The sequence below is a fragment of the Balaenoptera ricei genome, chromosome 3, assembly GCF_028023285.1.
Source record: "Balaenoptera ricei isolate mBalRic1 chromosome 3, mBalRic1.hap2, whole genome shotgun sequence".
In the NCBI taxonomy this organism is placed as follows: domain Eukaryota; kingdom Metazoa; phylum Chordata; class Mammalia; order Artiodactyla; family Balaenopteridae; genus Balaenoptera; species Balaenoptera ricei.
In genome coordinates this window covers 166,000,990-166,022,989 of record NC_082641.1, presented here as the reverse complement: position 1 = coordinate 166,022,989, position 22,000 = coordinate 166,000,990, and the positions used below count along the sequence as shown (strand labels likewise).

Here is a 22,000-nt window from a genome sequence, read left to right as displayed (position 1 = left end):
GAGCTGGGATAAATCAAGCTGTCTGCAATTCTACCAGTTGGGGCTATTAACATGCTGTAGAGAAGGTAAAGAGGGGAAAATTGGCTCCCTCTCAGCCAAATCTCTGGAGGCTGTAAAGAACATTCTAGGCTACAATCTGTCACATTCAGCACTCACAGACCACCCCCGCATCCCACTCTGTCCTCTCTGCTGCATTCCTTGAGGACCTGAGGATGCTCTGTGGATGAACAGGGGCAGCACAGGGTTCTCTCTTAAGGAGCTCCCCCACCACGGTGCTCCCTTCCTCACGACCCCCTCTCAGTGCAGAGGGTGGAGGAGTTGAGCACAAACCTGCCTTAGGCACCATGGCTGCGTCTGTACAGCAAGACTCTGAGAGCTGAGTCTTCAGGGATCTATTAGCCCTCAGTTGAAGTCTGCTGACTGGTCTCCAGTTACAAATGGCCCCAATAGCCCACAGCAAAGATGGCCCCTCTAACTCAAGGTCTGGGCAGGGAAAGCACCTCCCAGGACTAGAGAGGGGTCCTGGGAGCCAAGCTGCTATCAGACCATAAATTGAGCTTCCCATGATGAGAACCACGTTTTTAAGAGAGCAATGGAATCCCTACCAAGTGAAATGCTCAATAAACTGAAGGTTCATCTTACATGCAGAAGTAAATGCCTCAGCAGGGACATTCTCAGAATATGAAACAAACAGAAAATGCATTAAGTTTGGGGCTCTTCAGAGTTGACTGGGTCAAAGGCAGTTGGGGCCCCACTGATACATTTATTTAGAACTCAATATGTGCCAGAATTCTGCTCTATATGGTACAGGCCTCATCCTCACTTCAAACCCATGCAAGCCTCAAGGCAGGACCCTGTTGTGTAAAAAGTGATAGTAGTACTTTTTCAGGGAAATGTGAAGCCTGCTGAAGGCCACATGGCTAACATGGCAAAGGTACTTATTGGCTACCAGAAACCATGTTTCCAACAATCAGTCCCCAGCCCTATGCCAGAGATGGGATGGACAGACATATGCTGCCCAAGGCCACGCAGCCTCCTCAACACTGTGTTCATGCATTCAGTCCAATTTCACATTTAAAAACTGCACAAAACCAACTTCCCAGCCTGAACCAAAAACCATCTAATACTTGTTAACTATTTTTAAAAGTTAATAAAAAGATGTTGGTAATGGATAAGACACCCAGATAGAAGATCAATAAGGAAACAGAAGACTTGAACAACACTATAGACCATCTGCACCCAGCAGACATACACGAAATACTCCATCCGAATCAGCAGAACCCACATTCTTCTCAAGTGCACACAGAACATCCTCCAGGACAGACCACATGGTAGGCCTCAAAATAAACCTCAAACTTAAGATTGAAGTAATAGAAAGTACCTTCACAGTGAAATGAAACTGGAAATCTGGACAACTAAAAAAGTCACAAGTATGTAGAAATCAAACAACACACTCTTAAACAACCAGTGGGTCAAAGAGGGAAATTAGTAAATTCTTTGAGACAAATGAAAACAAAACCACAACATACTAAAATACTAGCAAACTGAATCCAAGTAGGATTTATCTCAGAATACAAGGGTGGTTCACCCTTAGAAAATCAATTAATGCAATATACCACATTATTAGAACAAAGAGAAAAAAACACAATCAACTCAATTGATGGAGAAATGGCAAAGACAAACCCAACATGCTTTCACGATAAAAACTCAGGAAACTAGGACTAGAAGAGAACTTCTTCAACATGATAAAAGGCACCGAACCTATCTTTCTGAAACTATTCCAAAAAACTGCAGAGGAAGGAATACTCCGAAACTAATTCTATGAGGCCACCATCACCCTGATACCAAAACCAGACAAAGATACCACAAAAGAAAATTACAGACCAATATCACTAATGAACATAGATGCAAAAATCCTCAACAAAATACTAGCAAACTGAACCCAACAATACATTAAAAGGATCATGCACCATGATCAAGTGGAATTTATCCCAGAGATGCAAGGATTTTTCACTGCCTCAAATCAATCAGTGTGATACACCACATCAACAAATTGAAGAATAAAAACCGTATGATCATCTCAATAGATGCAGAAAAAGTTTTTGACAAAATTCAACACGCATTCATGATAAAACTCTCCAGAAAGTGGGCATAGAGGGAACAAACCTCAACATAATAAAAGCTATATATGACAAACCTACAGCTAACATCATACACAACAGTGAAAAGCTGAAAGCATTTTCTCTAAGATCAGGAAAAAGACAAAGATGTCCACTCTCGCCACTCTTATTGAACATAGTTTTGGAAGTCCTAGCCACGGCAATCAAAGAAGAAAAAGAAATAGAAGGAATCCAAATTAGAAAAGAAGAAGTAAAACTGTCACTGTTTGCATATGAGATAATACTATACATAACAAATCCTAAACAGCTACCAGAAAACTACTAGTGCTCATCAATGAATTTGGTAAAGTTTCAGGTTACAAAATTAATACAGGGAAATCTCTTGCATTCCTATACACTAACAACGAAAGATCAGAAAGAGAAATTAAGGAAACAATCCCATTTATCATCGCATCAAAAAGAATAAAATACCTAGGAATAAACCTACCTAAGGAGACAAAAGGCCTGTACTCTGAAAACTACACGACACTGATGAAAGAAATCAAAGATGATACAAACAGAAAGATATACCATGTTCTTGGATTGGAAGAATCAATATTGTCAAAATGACTATACTACCCCAGGCAACCTGCAGATTCAATGCAATCCCTATCAAATTACCAACGGCATTTTTCACAGAACTAGAACAAAATGTTTTACAATGTGTATGGAAACACAAAAGACCTCGAATAGCCAAAGCAATCCTGAGAAAGAAAAATGGAGCTGGAGGAATCAGGCTCCCTGACTTCAGGCTATACTACAAAGCTACAGTCATCAAAACAGTATGGTACTGGCACAAAAAGAGAAATATAGACCAATGTGTGAACAGGATAGAAAACCCAGAAATAAACCCACGCAGCTATGGTCAATTAATCTATGACAAAGGAAGCAAGACTCTACAATGGAGAGAAGAGAGTCTCTTCAGTAAATGGTGCTGGGAAAACTGGTCAGCTACATGTGAAATTAGAAGATTATTTAACACCATACACAAAAATAAACTCAGAAAACATAGGCAGAACACTCTTTGACATAAATCGCAGCAATATCTTTTTTGAGCCATCTCCTAGAATGGGAAAAAAAACAAAAATAAACAAATGGGACCTAATGAAACTCAAAAGTTTTTGCACAACAAAGGAAACCATAGACAAAACGAAAAAACCCACAGAATGGGAGAAAATATTTGCAAACAATGTGACTGACAAGGAATTGGTCTCCAAAATTTACAAACAGTTCATGTGGCTCAATATCAAAAAAAAAACAAACAACCCAATCCAAAAAATGGACGGAAGACCTAAATAGACATTTCCCAAAGAAGACATACAGATGGCCAAGAGGCACATGAAAAGATGCTCAACATCGCTAATTATTATAGAAATGTAAATCAAAACTACAGTGAGGTATCACCTCACACCAGTCAGAATGGCCATCATCAAAAAATCTACAAACAATAAATGCTGGAGAGTGTGTGGAGAAAAGGGAACCCTCCTACACTGTTAATGGGAACGTAAACTGCTACAACCACTATGGAGAACAGTATGGAGGTTCCTTAAAAAACTAAAAATAGAGCTACCATAGGATCCAGCAATCTCACTCCTGGGCATATATATCCGGAGAAAACCATAATTTGAAAAGACACACGCACCCCATTCATTGCAGAACTATTTACAATAGCCAGGACGTGGAAGCAACCTAAATGTCCATTGACAGAGGAATGGATAAAGAAGATGTGGTACAATGAAATGAAATATTACTATGAAATAATACAATGAAATATTACTCAGCCATTGAAAAGAATGAAGTAATGCCATTTGCAGCAACATGGATGAACCTGGAGATTATCATACTAAGTGAAGTAAGTCAGACAGAGAAGGACAAATATCATATGATATCGCTTATATGCAGAACCCCCCCACCCCAAAGTGATAAAATGAACTTATTTACAAAACAGAAACAGACTCACAGACTTAGAGAATGAACTTATAGTTACCAGAGGGGAAGGGTGGGAGGGAGGGAAAGATTGGGAGTTTGGGATTGACATGTACACACTACTATATTTAAAATAGATAACCAACAAACCCCTACTATATAGCACAGGGAACTCTGCTCAATATTCTGTAATAATCTAAATGGGAAAAGAATTTGAAAAAGAATAGATCCATGTATATGTATAACTGAATCACTTTGCTGTACACCTGAGACTAACACAACATTGTTAATCAACTATGCTAAAATATAAAATAAAAATTAAAAAAAAAAGAAAATAGTAGACATGACTTGAATATATGATAGACAGATGGGAATCATAATGAAATGTAAAAAGAATACAACGGAGCAGATAAATGAAATGTTGAAAACATTTGTAATGATTAGAAATAGAAAAGCCTGTAATAAAATAAAAACTTAAAACACACACACAAAAAAAGGGACTTATGAAAAATTCAGCTAATAGGATACTCAATGGGGAAAGACTGAAAGCCCTCCCCACCTAAGATCAGGAAAAGACAAGAATGCCTACTTTCACCACTGCTACACAGTACTGCTATGCGCTGGAAGTCCTAGACAGAGCAAATAGGCAAGAAAAAGAAATAAAAGGTATCCAAACTGGAAAAGAAGAAGTAAAACTATCTCTATTTTCATATGACATGACCCTATATATATAGAATATCCCAAAGAATCCACAAGAAAACTAGAAGAACTAATTAACAAATTTAGCAAAGTTACGGGACACAAGAGCAACACACAAAAATCAGTTGTGCTTCTATACAGCAGCAATGAACAATCAGAAAAAGAAATTAAGAAAATATTCCCATTTATAATAGCACCCAAAAGAATAAAATACCTAGGAAAAAAAAACATGCAGGTGAAAGACTAAAAATTATAAAATCATGCTGAAATAAAGACTATCTAAATAAATAAAAGACATCTTGTGTTCCTGGACTGGAAGACAATATTGGCAAGAGGGCAATACTCCTCAAAGTGATATACAGATTCAATGTAATCCCTATCAAATTTCCAACAGCCCCCCTACTCGGAAATGGAAAAGCTAATCCTCAAATTCATACAGAATTGCTAGGGGCCCTGAATAGTCAAAACAAGTTGAAAAAGAAGAATGAAATTAAACTCACACTTCCCAATTTTCAACCTTACCCAAAGTTATAGTAATAAAAACAGCTTGGTACTGGCATAAGAATAGACTAATGGAATAGAATAAAGATTCCTCAGATCAACAGATTTTTGACAAGGGTGCCAAGTCTACTCAACGGAGAAAGGATAGTCTGTTCAACAAGTGGTGCTGGGACAACCAGACAGCCACATGCAAAAGAATGAAGTTGGACCCTTACCTCCAACCCTTACCTCCTTATCTATTCTATTTGATAGTTAGAACAATTTTAAAATTTTCAAAAAAGAAAATAAGTGTTGGCAGGGATGTGGAAAAACTGGAATCCTCATACATTGCTGGTGAGAGTGTAAAATGGTGTAGCTGCTAAGGAGATAATTTGGCAGCTCATCAAAAAGTTAAACATAGAATTATCCTATAACCAAGCAATTCTACTCTTAGGTGTATGTCCAAAAGAACTGAAAGGTGGAAATAATCCAAGTGTCCATAAGTGATGAATGGATAAACCAAGTATGTTTTAACCATAAAACAGAATATTATTCACCTATAAAAAGGAAAGAAGTACCAATTCATGCTACAAGATGGATCAGCCTTGAAAACATTATGCTAAGTGAAAAAGCCAGATGCAAAAGGATTACACTTATAGGAGGTTCCCAGAATAGGCAAATTCATAAGAGACAGAGAGAAGATTAGAGGTTACCAGGGACTAGGGGGAGGCGAAATGTGGAGTTACTGCTTCATGGTAACAGAGTTTCTGTTGGGGTGATAAAAGAGCTTTGGAAATAAAATAGATAGCGGTGATGGTTGCACAATATTTTGAATGTAATTAATGATATTAAATTATACACTTAAAATAGTTAAAATGGCAAGATTTTATTCTATATATTTTACCACAATAAAAAACATGGTTATAATATATGTAACCTTCCATAGCCAGGCACTCAATAACGATATAATCAAACACTTGATTTTAAGACTTGAGGTTCATTTAAAAGCTGACCAAGAGCACAGGAAAATGTTCCAAAGGGGGAACAAGTCATCCTCCCAGTCTAAATGCCTGAGCATCTGTTTCTTGCTCCTTGGCATTCTACCTTCTGCACAGCCAAGCAGCTGCTCTAGAATTTGTTCACTGAGATGCTGGTACATTCTGGAATCCTGTCCTTGGCACAGTATCTTAGAGTTCCTTATCTGGCAGCTTCCTCCCCGTCCACAGTTCCCAGGGGCAGTGGAAGGGACAGAATACATCCCCAAGATTCATCTGCATGGGTATTTGGACCCAAAGGGCAGATGCCACCTCCATGCAGCTCAGGTTTACACCATGGCCTCTATGTGAGGGAGGTCCGGTGTGCCCACATAGCCTTCTCTGTCAACTGCAGAGGACACACAGCCACACGCTTTGACAGGTCCTCCCACTCCAAACAACCACTACCACAGACAACATGGGCCTCTGCTAGAGTGGTGACCACATCCAACATAATGGGAGCTCTGAAGGCTGCTGTGGAGAAGAGCTGGTTGTCCCAGGCAATTACAGAAGGCAGCAGTGGGAGGCACATGAAACCACAGCAGGCAGGGCTGGGCTAGCGGTGGGGGCACCGCGTGTCTGTCTCCTGTCTGTCAAACTAATGCTCATCGTTACCAGTGACCTAGTTAACCAACAGAGCAGACAGGAAAACCATGAACGAATATTTAAAAGTAAGGCGTGACATTTTTCTGTAACTCAGCTTTCATTTCATTGCAGTGGATTCTACATTAGACGGTAGATACTGGAATACTCTACGAGTCAGTGCCCTTTTCAGAGGTGGAGACTGAGGCCAGGGAAGCAAACCAGCCTTCCCAGGACTACAGAGCTGACAGCGAGGGCTGGGACAAGTGCCAGGATGCCAGGTTCCTAGACCAGGGCTCATCCTAGGACATATGACCTCTTATTGAAATGTCCACTGTGTGTGGACCTCAAAAGTTACTAGGTATGTTTTCCTGGTTACCAAGGCTCTTCTTATGGTTTAACGTTTAGAAATGACATAGGATATGATATCAGAAACATTTATTAATAATTCACAATTAGAGTAACACATATTTAAATAAACGGCCTAGTTCATTGCTAATATCCAGGCTGGTATCAAAGCCACAAATAAAAACACTAACCATCTAACTGTGCCACATAATTAACGAATGAAATGATACAGTCTGAAAAAGATTCAGAAGGCAGCAGAGGACAATAGGAGAACCTGAGGAGAACGGGTAAAAATCTGAAATTATCTCATGACTCCTTGCTTAAAAATCTTCAATGATTCCAAACTGCTTACGGGACAAAACCCAGACTAAATGAAGGTACTGATAAGAGAGTGGACATGTCCAGCTCTCTGTCCCCAGACCCCTCTACAGAGCCCACTCCAACAAAGGTGTCTGCACACCGTCCCAGCACTGTTCGGTGGTCCTATAGATGGAGTGCATTGCCCTTGCCTTTCTACTTTTGAGGGCCCACCAGTTTAGCCATCCCCTCCTTCTTAAGAAGTATCAGTTCTGGAATCTGCACCCCTGAAGCGTGGTCTAGTCCATTGCCACAACTGATGAGAAGCATCATGGATATCACCCCTTGCTCATTGTCTCATGACTTTGTCCTGACAATTATCCAAGGAAACCCAGATCTGTTGTCTTCTCCAAATAACTCACTGAAGCCATGGCTAAATAATTCACTAAATAATTCATTTAGTTTAGGCTGAAGAACACTTGCTAAACACAATTCTTTTACATAGATTAGGTTATGCAAGAAATGACAGATTTTTTTTTTTTTTTTTTCCTGACTAGGAGAGGAGACAGATGAATTGGGACAAATTTAAATAACTGGGAACAAAGTACAGGGGAAAAGACCAGAATGGTGGAGTTACAGAAGATGAAATGTATTCTATAATTTCTAAAAAAAGAAAATAAAATTATTTTATAATAAACCATAATGGAAAAGAACGTGAAAATGAATATATATATTTGTTAAAAAAGAAAAGGAGGACATTAATTTCTTAAGATAGTTTCACAGCAAGTAGAGAACCACAGCATCCTTTCCGGCCTAGAATTATTTCAGGAAAGATCCAGTGAACTGCCCGTGCAGATACATGTGGAACTTGGCTCTGCTAAGCAACACAGAGACAAAAGCCCTGGGCCTCACTCATCTCCCCAGCACAGGCATCCGCAGGGCTGTCTTTTCAATAAACTCTTCTCCTCACACCAGCTGACTAGGTTTTCCAGTAAACGAACTTTCTGACTGAACTGAATTAATCACCTCAGTTTTTAATTTTTGTGTTTTGCATTTACTGTTTATAAAGATACCACATACAGTAGGCAGACTAAGTGCCGAATATAATCAAACAGAGAGTTCAAAACTATGACCTAAAAACTTGCCATGAATCCACACTCTGTGCATCCCTCTTTATTGGAAATGATGAGAACATCCAGTGCAAGTCTTCCTTCACTGCTGTTCCCAGTGCCAGGGCTGTTGCAGAGCCTGATAAACCATGAGACCAGACCTGGGTCAGCTTTTCATTCTGATTCCTTCTTGGTGAAAGAGGGAGGCAGGATGAAAAAACACCAAACACAGGACAAGACAGAGAAGTGGAGATTAAGAAGTTATGAAGAAACTTTATGTAAAACTGCAATGTCCTCAGGACAGAGCCACACCGCTTTTTGTTTTATCACTTCCAAATGTTGTATCAAATATATGGTAGCCACAGACTTAGTAACGAAAGAGCAGGAGTTCTGAGGCAGGAAAGGTTAGCACATCAGACATTGGAAATGATTTGAGGGACTCTGCCAAACCCATCTGAGGGACTCTGATTCCTCTCCCAGCCTCCTCCACCACGTGCCCTCCCACAGCGGATGGTGGACGGCCACAGCTACGCAGCAGATGGGGCCTAACCGCAGCCCACATGCCCGCTCCAGGGGCCCAGCACAGAGGGAGCTGGCACACTGCACTAAGCACGGCTGCTCCCTGAGGAAATCACGGCAAATCTTCTCTCTAGCACCCCAACTGCAGTTTAAGTCACCAAAACCCATTTCCACGTAATGACTTTAATAGCATCTGCAACAGAAACCACAGATGAATGGAGGGAGATTTTCTTGCATTTTCATTTTCCCCAGAAATTTAACTCATTCCTACCTATGCTTGAGCTTCAACTACACAGTTCAGAATTCTTCTCTAAATATGAAACATGTGTTTTACCTCAAAAGGACAACCTCTTATGAAATTAGGTTCTCCCTGCAGGGAAGGAGAATGAGGCAGCTAACTAGCACAAAGCCCTGCCCCTCCTGTGGGTGGGTCTTCCCAGCCTAACTGCTCAGGGATCACCGTGTCCTCTGCCCCGAAGCCAGCATCCTGATTCATGACCATGGCATCTGCTGTTCCCAGCATGGACGCCACAGGGCTCACTAAGACTTGTTGATGACAGTCAGGACCAACCACATAAGAAACACACTTTCATGGGAAAGAATGGTGACCTCAGTGGTCACTGAGGAATCTTATTCTACTCACAGCTGTTGGTGCACTCATCCTGACCTCTCCCATTCTATCACAGCTTTTAGGGGAAGGGCACACTGTATATACATGGTAGTAGAGATTGGTTATTTGAAATTGCAAGGGCCCTCTCAAACTACATGGCCACCACTAGAATTAACAGATAAAATTCCTACATTTCCCATGAAAAACCCATGTTCTTGCTTCAGCCTCAACACAACTGTGGGACATAGAAGAGCTCATCTCAGCCACAGACACCTTCATTGGAGGGTGGGAGAGGAGGGTCTCAGATCCTACCAGCCTGAGGCCTATATGCACTCTTACCCACTTTCATGAGAACAGGTTAAGTTTGCCTTTATAGTATGAGGGTTTCTTAAGCCCCAAGGCACACAAGATCTGCAGTGTTCTGGAGTCACTAAGCCTATCAAAAGAAGTGATTAGTAACCTGCAGAATCTGCTAGTTGCAGCTAGAAAGCGGCATGTCTCTGTGTCATTACTAAAAGTGATTAAAAGTTAGATCAGAAGGAAAAAGTGACAAATCATATATATTTAAAATATCCCATAACAAAAGATGAACACTTTTTCCCAAAATGGAAAAGGCTGAGCTTAAAGGAGTCTATGCCTATGTAGACACATAGAATAAAATTATTTAAAAACAGGTTTAAAAGACATACAGTCTCTTGTATGCCTTGACGTAAGTGTGGGTTGCCACCAATGAAACAGTCTCTCCAAAATGGAGCCTGAATCTGATGGAGCCTCTAGAGCTACAAACCGACCTACAGGAGTACCAGGGCAGAGAGCAGGCAGTTCACCACCTGCTGGGAGCTGGGGAAACCAAGTCAGGAAGATGCAAGCTGCAAAATCTTGACAGAGGAACAATTTAGTTTTTTCATCAAATAAACTGCAAAGGAAAAAGACAAGATGACAGAGGAAAGAAAGCTATGCATTAAAGGCACTTCACTAAATGCAACACACAGGCCGGCCTCATGAGGATCCTGATCTGAATAAACATACAACACATTTTCCTAAATGAGGTAACTATGGAAATTTGAGCACTGGCTTGATGTCTGATGATACCAAGGAATTTACTTTTTACTTTTTGAAGGTGAGTATGGTATTGTGCCGATTTTTTAAAACGGTTCTTATCTTTTAAAGCTACATTCTGAAATATTTATGAATGAAATGATATAACATCTAGGTATTTGTTACATAATTATTAAAAAAGGAAAAAGAAAAGGCCACTGTGTTGTCCAGCATTAACATAGGAAGATAAGTTGCAAGTATTTCTATCAAATATTGTTTAAATTTCAACTTCCTGGACAAAAAGTGGCAAGCCTCCGCAAGAACCTATGTTGAGCACTTGAGAGCAAGCGCCCTCAACTGTACATGCCCAGGCAGTGCACACACATACAGGTGCTGCACACATGTGCACACAGTACACACACCACACATGCATACACGTGCATGTACAGAGCCCACGTGGACACACACATCGTGCACATACACAGCCTACATGTGCATCTGAGCCCACATGTACAGACATATACACACGTACAACAGGCACAGGCAGCTGCCAAGACCACTGTGTGTGCACAGGAATGCTATGTGTGTCTGCATGCCACAAAACGCAAGGACTCAGAATGGGCAACGCCCTTCCTCAAGCTATAGGGAGCTGAGCAAATCAGGTGGATGTCCCAGCATTTCCGTGTAGGTGACAGGCAAGCATAAATCAGTGGAGAGTTGTTTTTAGGCAAGAAAGAGAAGTGAGTTGCCTGCAGGGGAGGACACGACACTACGAATGCATGTTACCTGTCTCAGTTCCTGGCTGTCCCCCTCGGAAATTAACGGTTCGCTCGTCTGTAGCTGAAGTGGCCTCCCTTCCTGGCTCCCTGAGGAGGGCTCACAGTGCATGGCATGGTCCATCAGCCCAGATGCTGAAATGGAAAGTCAAACAAGGTGGCATCTTCTAGAAGGTGTGAACAACGCAAGGGCATTCAGAACTTTACAAAAAGTGGTGTTTAAGACCGTCAGAGCTCTTTGGGTTGACGAAGTGTTTTCCCAGGCATCTACTGGTTTAGAGCTTCTGTGTTTGCGGGAGCGGTGAGTCCACCTCTCTGAACCTCTGCTGAGCTGACTGAATGTGGGACCTGCCTGAGCCTTGCCTTCTACCCCAATCCAGGGCTGCTTCCTTACCCCACACTGATCAGAGTGTGCAATACTGTAAATACTCAGGATCTAGTTCTATAACTGGCTTTTAGAAGAAAGATGCTTTATACAGGAGTGATTTTTTTTTTTGAGAGGACAATAGATAGGAGTATGAAACATAATACTTGTTGAGCCCTGGTGAAATGTACATGAAATACACTACTAGGAACTGCATTACCATCTGATTACCCCACAAAACACTGTGGTTCTAGAGAGCACATGAAATGGTCAACTAGTCAGGTCAAGCAAAGTTGAATGTGGAGCTGTGCTGAGGTAGGGGTGAGCCAGACTGCTGCACGTGGCAAGGCATTGCTCAGGGGTGTTTCCACTCACACATCTATGCCTGGGTAGTCTCGCTAAGAAGCAGAAGAGCAGCTTGGCAAGGAACAGTGATAATCCTTTATTTAAAGCGCTGCCTCCATCTGCAACCCTGGCACTGTAAGGCCCAGATAAGAGCATAGATTAGAGTCTGTCACCTGCTTTTCTCCATAATACAGACCACCTCAGATGTGTCAATATAGCCATGTTTATTTATTAGGATGCTGGAAAGCTGAAAGCATACTGGGGTGAGAACCAGCAGTGTGGATTCCAGCACCAACTCCTTTGAGCAGATTTCTCTGCTTCAGCAAAATGGGAGGGCAAAAGCAGGACACCCCACTTCCTTCCTAGGACCCTAGTGGCAGTCAGCAGAGCTGCCTTTCATCCGAGCAGCCGGGAGCAACTGATAAATGCATTGTTAGGAAAGGAAATCCATCTTGGGGTAAAGCTCTTGCTGGGCCTGAACAGCAGGAACCCAGGTGGTGAATCCAGGACACACCAACTGCACAAGCCCCTCCTCCCCGGGGAGAGACCAGCCACCTCCAACAGGTACACAAACATCCCCTTATTCTTATTTCTCAAAAAATTTCTTACAAATTAACACTCCCTGAGATTACCTAGCTGAGCAAAGAAGACATGATGACAAGAAAGCATGTTTCTTGGCATCCTAGAGAGGAAAAGGGTCTTGGCCAGATGGAGTGAGTTCAGGAACCAGTTGATGCGAAGCAAAACCTGCATGGAGGCAAGACCTGAGGGTTCCACACCGCGGGCCTGAGCCCTCCCCAGGCCCATCTCCACTGGGAAGGAGGCCCTTTGTGAGAGTCTTCGTGCCCTTTAACTGTGCGCCACTGTGCGAAGTGCTTCCTACACAGAACTGCTACACCTGTACAAGCACCTTGGAGGTCTGAAAAAGTTTCACAAGACAAAAACCTTAGTACACACCGTGTACTCAGATGCGCTTTTCTATTCTATTCTTTATATAAAAGCTGGTTGCAACCAACCAAATTGATTTTACAACCTGTGTCCTGGAATCTCCAAAGTGCCACTACTCCAACATCCTAAGGGCTTATTAATTATCACAGAACTTTCCATAGCATAAAACTCACTGTCGGCTGGTCTTACATGATCTAAATGTCACTAAGATGTTACATAATGAAAAGCACTTTTCTAAAACAGCAATAGGACACCATCAGAGCTAAATTAGACAACAGAGGACATGTTCTACTAGATATTATTAGCCTAAAGGAAAGGCCAACTAACATACCTGACGTTAAAACGTTATCAGTGATAACATGATGGCAAAGTGCACTTCACTTGTCTATGTTAACAGTGATTCTATGGCCTAATGGGTGAAAGCAAACTCCTCATCCAGCCTATACCCTCCTCCTTCCCAGTCTGCTCCTTATCCTGCAGACTCCTGCTCCAGCCACCCCGGCACCCTGACCCCAGCATGCTATTCCTGCCCACCATGCCCCTGCTCTGCACATGTCATGCAGACAGATGTCCCCTAGCCCAAGTCTGGAGACATGTTCTCCACTCAGCCCTTCCATTAGCAGCAATCTTCCCTCATCTGTCCTGGTCCCATTCAGTTTACACACGTTTGACAGTAACTTGCTTGGTACTGCACTGCTATTTATCTTTTTTCAGCATCTTTTCAAACTGGGATCTCCCCAACTAGCTTCTCTGAGAGCACAGCCCGTGTCTAATTCACACTTGTGCCCAGCACTGTGCTCCTGCACTGTCACTCTGGTTTCCATTTCAACACCTACAGCTAGATTACAGTTAGAGACATACTATTTTTGAATGTTTAACAAATGGGATTACTTAAACAACCAGAAAACCAAAACTGAGGACTTTTCTTCCTGGAATATACTAATCAGAGATGTTTTTCACAACGAGCTGTGGGATCAGCAGGATCCTGCCTAATACAAAACTCGGCCACCCCCGCGAACTCTGTGTTGAGACTTGGGTTGCTGACTCAGTTACTTCAATGCCTTGAAATATCTTCTGAAAAAATTAATTTAGTTCAGTATAATATGGTTTTTGTCTCAAAAGTCATTAGTTATCTCAGTTAAACAAAATAATCACAAATTGTTCAAGCTACATGTTACCTTACAGATGATTCCACTTTCCAAGAACAAGGAGGCATCGAGGAAAACCCTGAGTAAGGACTGCGCTGGCAGGGGCAGCACTGGGACGCCAGTCTCCTTTGTGCATCAGACATAGACTCCTGACCTCACTGCAAGTTCAGACCAAAGACCACCAGGGCCTGACCTGGGAGCAGGAAAACCGCTCCAAGCCTGTCCAGCCTTGAGCAAATCTTTCTCCCTGTCTCTGGGCCCCAAATGCCCCATTGATGACACAGGAAAATGCCTACTCTACCCAGGGATGGATCCAGCAGCTTATATAACTGGGGTGGGAAGCCCTTTCAGAAAAAAAACACAAAACGCCCCATGTCCTCAATACAACAGGAAGTGTAACAGAGAGAAAGCTGAAATGGAGAGAGACAGCAGTCTCAACTGACCCATGAGTCCTTGGAAGGGATCAAGTGGTTGAGGGCCAAGCAGCTCTCCGGGGGTCTGTCGATAGTCAGGGGGTCACCGTGTCCTGATAAACTAATAACATGGGGCTTGTCTGAAGTCAGTGCAGTGCTTTATGTCCTAGTGACCACATGGAGGCTGTTGGTGGTCAGCATGGTGCTGTGTCCCAGGGTCAGAACTTTACTATTTCAAAAGATGATCTTAAATTAATGACCCTATGCAGAGACTTCAGTGCCTCAGAAGTTTATTTATCATTACACAGAGATGCGTGTGCCTTCTGGTTACCTGGGCCTGTCCTGGGTGCTGGAGATGGGGTGAGAAAAGACAGACTTGTGTCTGATTCTGGAGGACACATCCCAGTGTGGGAAGTTGAACAGCAAACCAGAGGGCAAGTGTTAGGCAAGATTTCTACAGGATCAGTGAATGGGAAACTAGTTCTCTTAAATTAGGTGGTCAGAGAAGGCCCCTCTCAGAAGGCGACAGTTCGCAAACAGTGAAAACAAAAATCAGTACCAAAAAACTCTTTAAAAATGCTATGCACGGACCTTGCTCTTATATGATAAGAGCTTTGTGGGCTTCCTCCCAAAACCCATCACCGCAGTGGATCATGAGACAACATGACACAAAGTCCAACCAGGGGAGAGTCTACAAAAACCTGACCGCTACTCCTGAAGACCATCAAGATCATCAAAGCAAAGAGAGTCTGAGAAACTGTAACAGTCAAGAAGAGTCCAAGGAGATGAAATGCCGAAATATCATGTGGGATCCTGGATGGGATTCTGGAACAGTAAAACATAAGGAAATCTGAATAAAATATGGACTTTAGTGAATAAAGGTGTATCAATACAGGTTCATTAGTTGTGACAATGAACAATACTAATGTAAGATGACAAGAATAGGGAAAACTGGATGTGGGAGACATGGGAACTCTCTGTACTATCCTCACAACTTTTTCTCAAGTCTGAAACTATTCTAAAATTTAAAAGATTATTTTAAAGATACTATGCAGAAAAACAGCAATTTGCAACTGCTCTTCCTTAAGGTGGGATCTGCCCACCTGTATCATTACCAGCCCTTGAAGCCCAGGAGACTCTCTTCCTCTCCCAGTCCTGGCCTGGCCACCCCAGGCCCTCAACCTGTCTACTCTATACATTACTACAGAGGTCTCTGGAAAGTTCTTCTAGGACACTGGTTCCTAACACTGGTCCCCTGTTACTAGACTGCCACCTTCTGGCCACACAACTTACCAAAATAGCTCATCGAGGAGAGAAATATGTTTCTGAGATGTCAAAGTCATGGTTTCTACCTCCACTGTTTCTGTAGTTTCCAGTGTAGAACAGTAAAAACAGAGGTGCTGACAGATACAACAACAAGAGAGGTAACAATGAGAAGTAAGTTCTCATTGCTGGGCTTGTGCAGGATTACTGTGAAGTTCCAAGCAAATGAGATACCATCTTGCTTATTGAACTCAGTATGCCGGCTTCTTCCAAACATAACTCCTTGTCACCTGTACCTCTCCAAATCCACAGCTGTAAGGTACACCTGCCTCCCCTACGCAGGGAGGCTTCACCAGGGGAGGATGGCACTTCATGCTCAGTCCAGACTCAGACACATTGTAGAGATCCTACCCACAGGCTAAAGTTAGCACTGAGATGAAAACCCATCTGTCACTGTGGATGTGGCTCAGCTCATTCCATACATATACAATCCGTTACTGTGATGGGTGAGGCCATAGCCCCCAGTTATTCAATCCAACCCTAATCTAGGTGTTACTGGGAAGGTATTTGTAGACGTGGTGAAGGCTCTCAGTCAGTTGACTTTAGTGAAGAGAGCCTGTCCTAGACAATCGGGTGGGCCTGGTTCAATCAGCTGAAAAACGTTAAAAGTAGATCTGTAGCTTCCCTGAGGAGAATGACGTTCAGCCTCAGGTCAGCAGCCTCAGCTTGTGCACAAGAGGTCCATTTTCCCCTTCCTGATTGGTGGCCCTGCAGAATTTGCACTCACTCAGCTTCCTGCAGTCTGATTATGGCTGCAGAGGCCCTGGCACTCACTCCCTCCTCTCTAGCCCCATCTGCCACCTGTATGCTTGGAGTCAGAGCTTACCATCCCATCTTCCTCGGGACCCACCCTCCATGACAGCAAGGTGCAGCAAGCGTGCACTCTTCTCACTTGTACAGTGTGACTTTCTGTGACACACGTGACATGCTCGCATCTGCCATCTCACGTGTAACATTCTATGCCGTGTTCTCTCTCTGAAACCACCACGCCTAACATAAAACCCACGAATGTGGTAGAGCTCCATAAGAAGGATTGTTTTCAGGACTGTGGGTACCTGGCACCACGCCTGGCACAGGGGGATTCTCCAACAGCACTGTCAGAACCAACAGCCCACGGAGCTCTGCATCTGGAGAGCCAGGGCCTCCTCCCTCCTCTCACTGCTGAGGCTCCTCCCAGAGGAAAACAGCAGTGAGAGGGACTCAGAGACTTGGGGTATCAGAGAGGCTACTTGGCTGAGCTTGCAAACGGCCTTTCCTGAAGGGCCCTTCTGGTCAGGATCTTATGTTGGCTGGTACAGTGTACACTTCTTGGCTCTTTTATGGGCCAGCTTCTGAGTCCTGCCTTGAATGAGGGGCCAAAGAAAAATCTGGAAACGTAAGTTTCTAAATTAAGAAAGTAAGTTTCTAAATTAAGTTTTTACATTAACATTTCCAACATTTTGATACTTATGGGACCAGTCTATTATCAAGTAATTTCTTTTTGAAACTTGAAGTCATCTAGAATAACATCAAAATATTCATATGTTAGGGAAACAGATTACATACTGGAATTGAAATCAGTCACTTAAGAGGAAAAAAGAAAAGGAACTGGAATAGTAACAAACATATGTCTTACTTTAAACAAACTCTAGCAATCGAAGTTAATAAGAAAAGACTATTACTTGTTAGAAAAATCACTATAACATAGAAGTAATGTCACCTATAATGCTAGTATTAGAATATTTTATGACTTTGGGATTTCTTAAGCAGGGCTCAAAAATAAACTTAAGGGGAAAAATGGTAAATCTGACCACAGCAACATTAAAGATTTCTGTAATGGAAGCTGACAGTCTAGGAGAAGTACTGGTAGCTTCTAAAGTCAACAAGGGATGAATATCTAGAATGAATAATGAACTCCTGCAAATCAGAGAGGAAAAAAAAAAGAAGCCCAGTAGGAAAAAAAAAAAAAAAAAAAACCAGAACAAGCAACCCACAGAGCAAAATCTGTGGGACCAAAAAACAACTAAAAGGCGTCAGATGCTCCACCTCACAATCAATCAAAAAAATAAAAATACCTTTAAGATACCACTTGACATCCATCAGAATGGCAAAACTGAGAAGTCAGATACCACTAAGTTATTCTATGCTAGGGAGGAGGCTGGGACCTGGGGACATATCCACATGTCCTGCCACCCACACTCGAACCTCAGTCCAAACTCAGCTATACCCTCCATGCCCCACAGAGACCTAAAAGAGGATACTGCAGCCACAATGCCAAGAAAAGCAAGGGTTTCACAACATTTTTGGGATGCTAAAAAAAAAACACACAAAAACTATGCTGCATAGTTTTCAAAAATTCTGCTATCCAAATGCACATCTGGAAAGTGGGTTGGGAATACCTCAATTAAGTGCCAAGAAAACCGAGTGTGATGCTGGGTCGGGGGAAGGGACTGGAGACACACCAGCGCAGGTGGGGATGATGCTAGTTAAGACCCTAAAGTGTTGGTTCTCAAATCAAACAGGGGAAAGAGGTGAAAACATCTAACTTGGAGCTTTCCTTTGCTCTGAAAGCATCACCAAAACCATTTCTGACCTATTTGAAAAGGCACAGCTCTCAAGTATATGATAAACCTGAGTGATTTGAGATTCAGATGGCAAGTACTAAGGAAAATGGCCTGAAATTATTTTTATTTACAAACAAATAGGTAGTCACTAGTGAGCTGAAACCGGCAGTTGCTCTATGTGATACATCATGGTAACGCACCATGGGTGTGTTGAGTCTGACTGTGACTTTAGAGATCTTGTGCACAGACTGTTTTGATGAGCACTCACCTGCATGCCAGACTGAGTAGCCCGTCTCTGCTAGGGGAGAGGTTCTAGTGCTTCTGAGCATCAAGGCATCTTCTAAAAACTCGATCTTCTTGCTGAATTGCATTTCCAAAATGGGGATAACCTCCGGCATCTTGGCAGATATCAAACGATAAGCTATATCTGGCTTCCCAATGAACCGCTGGCGGATGCTAATTTCATAAGGTGTATGAACCTTGATGTCATCTACTTCTTCTCTTTCAAATCTGTGCATGAGCAAAGAATCTGAGTTGTGGATTTCCAACCCAGAAACAAGGACGGTGAGCCTTCCTGGTTTAACATGAGATTCTGTTTTTTGGGAAATAACAGCAGGAATTTTGATCACTATCCCTTCTTTTCCAAAAGCTTTGGAACTAGCCATTGAGGCGTCCCACTTGGGCTTTGTTTCTGATGGCATCTTCCAAAGCTTGAAGCTAAAGGGCCACCAAGAAGGAGACTCTAGTTCTGTCAGCAACCTAAAAAAGCAAACAAAACACAGAAAGTAGTCAATCAGTTAATTTTTTTTTTTTGAAAACTGCTTTGACTTTTATAAAGAATGTTACCATTTTATAGTTTTCTTTTCCACAAGCACTCCATGAAGCAGAAAAAGCAGGAATTATTATCCCCACATTTTAGAAAAGAAAACTGAGGCTAAGAGCAGTGGGACATTTGCCTACAGATACAAAACTAACCAGAAGTAGACACACAACAAAAACACACATCTTCCGACTAGAATATTGCTCTTTTCACACTTGACCTGGGGTAATTTTGACCAAAATAAATCCTGATCATAATCTCTAGAGAGCTGTCTAATAGAACTTTCTTCAGTAATCTGTATTGCCTAATCCAGTAATGGGGACATGTGGCTACTGGGCACCTGAAATGTAGCTAATGCAATGATGAATTGAATTTTAAACTTAATTTTAATGTGGCTAGTGGCTACTACATTGGACAACTCTAAATTAACCACTAATAATATCAAGAGATATATCTAAAAAGCCAATAAGAGAGGAAAACAGTGGAAGCAGGAAAGGAAAAGCAAAGGAACAAAGATCAAATGGAATAAACAGAAAACAAATAACAAGATGGTGGAATTATCACAACTATATTAGTAATCATACTAAATGTAAGTGGACTAAATTCTCTAATTAAAAGGCAGATTGTCAGCCTTTAAAGGCACATGGTCAGTCTATAACAAGACACAGTTATATCTTGTTGACAAGAAGCAATGTGAAATATAAAGATACAGATACACTGAAAGTAAAGGGATTGGAAAAGTAAAGTAAAATGATATCATGCCAAAAGTAAACTTTAAGACAAGGAGTGTTACTGGGGAAAAAGAGGGACAATGCATAATAATAAGAGGATCAATCCAAAAGAGAAACTTAATGATAGTAAATATGCATGCATCTAATAACAGAACTTCAAAATTCATTAAGCAAAAACTAAAAGAAGAAATAGACAATCATACCTGTAGTTGTAGATTTTAACAAACTGCTCTCCACAATTGATATGGCAAGAAGACAAAAGTAATTAATAAGAATATAGAAATTTTGAACAACACTATTCAACCATCTCAAGCCTGACTGATATTTACAGAAACATCATCCAAATGCTGAATGCACTCTGTTAAGTATATTCAGAATATAAACAATAACAACAAAAAGATTATATATAACAGAGTGGTCAACATGGCAGAGAAGGAACACCTGGAGCTCACCTCCTCCCACAGGTACACCAAAATTACAACTACTTACAGAGGAACTAACGATGAGAAGGACCTGAAGACTAGAAGAAAAAATTTTCCACAACTAAAGTTATCAAGAAGGAACTACAATGAGATGGGTAGGAGGGGTGGAGACACAGTATAGTTAAGACCCAAGTAGGTGACATACAAAAGGGAGGACAATCACAATTGCAGAGGTTCTCCCCAAGGAGTGATGGGTCCAAGCCCCACACTGGGCTCCCCAGCCCAGTATTACACCAGAAGATAAGCCCCCATAACATCTGACTTTGAAGGCCAGTGGGACTTGCATAAGAGAGAGCTAGAGGGCTGTAGGAAACAGAAACTCTGCTCTTAAACAACAGAAGCAAAATCTCACATGCTCTTAGACCCAGCACAGAGGGAGTAATTTGAAAGGAGCCTAGGTCAGTCCCACTTGTTGAACTTGGAGAAGCCTGCCAGAGAGGCAGGAGGCCACCAGCACTCCCCCTTGGGACACAGATGCTGGTGGCAGCCATTTATGGGAGCCATTTAGGTTCTACCATGAGGACACTGGTGCTGGCAAGGGCCATTTTGGTGTCTAGACTATCTGCACCGGGATACGGTCCCACCCACCAGCAGGTCGGCCACAGTCCTGGGACCTCCCACACTGAGCAGCCAGTTACATGAGGAAATGACCCTGACTACCAGCAGGCTGAGACCAGTCCTGGACCCACGGCCCTGTAGTCAGCCACACAAGCACCTGGCACCACCCACCAATGGACTGGAACCAGCCCCGGGACCTCAGGCCCTAAGCTGACCATACTGGGACCCAGCTCTGCCCACAAGCAGGCTGGCACCAGCCCCAGGAGTTTCAAGGCCCTTGCTCCACATACTAGCAAGCTGGTACCAGTACCGGGACTTGCCAGCACCTGCAGACAGCAGTCCAAGGCCCCCCAGGCCCCAAAGTCAACTGCACCGGGACCAGGCACCACCCAGCAGCAGGCTGAGATAAGCCTCAGGAAACCCCAGGGCCACTCAGTTGGCCGCTCTGGGACCTAGCCTTGCCCACCAGTGGCCAACAGCCTCTGTATGAGGCAAGGCCTGGCAGCCAACTGGGACAGGGACAGCCCTGCCTACCAACATGCTCACAGGGGCATCCCTAGATCATATAACTCTGGTGCTGCTGGGCACCATAGGATGTCTCCTACACAAGCCTACTTCTCCAAGATCAAAAACATAACCAATCTACCTAATTCATAGAAATGAACACAGAAAATTAGGTAAACAAAAGGAGGTGACAAAGGAGCATGTTCCAAACGAAGGAAAAGATAAACTCCCAGGAGAAGAACTA

The 22,000-nt window shown here is 42.5% G+C and overlaps 1 protein-coding gene across 9 annotated transcripts in view; it reads right to left on the bottom strand.

The window, feature by feature from the left end:
- The window catches only part of SNAP47 (synaptosome associated protein 47), a 159,603-nt gene that overhangs the window by 105,508 nt on the left and 32,095 nt on the right, over positions 1 to 22,000 (bottom strand). For 8 of the 9 annotated variants that reach the window (XR_009502507.1, XR_009502508.1, XR_009502506.1 and 5 more), the window contains 2 exons: positions 18,930 to 19,420; positions 11,588 to 11,712 (listed from right to left, as the gene is read on the bottom strand). Coding sequence is in view for 6 of the 9 variants with exons in the window: in XM_059917935.1 (XP_059773918.1) it covers positions 11,588 to 11,712; positions 18,930 to 19,420 (616 nt within the window). In the remaining 3 variants the exon portion in view is untranslated. The remainder of the gene's footprint in view (positions 1 to 11,587; positions 11,713 to 18,929; positions 19,421 to 22,000) is intronic. The other variant, XM_059917938.1, reaches the window with a different exon arrangement.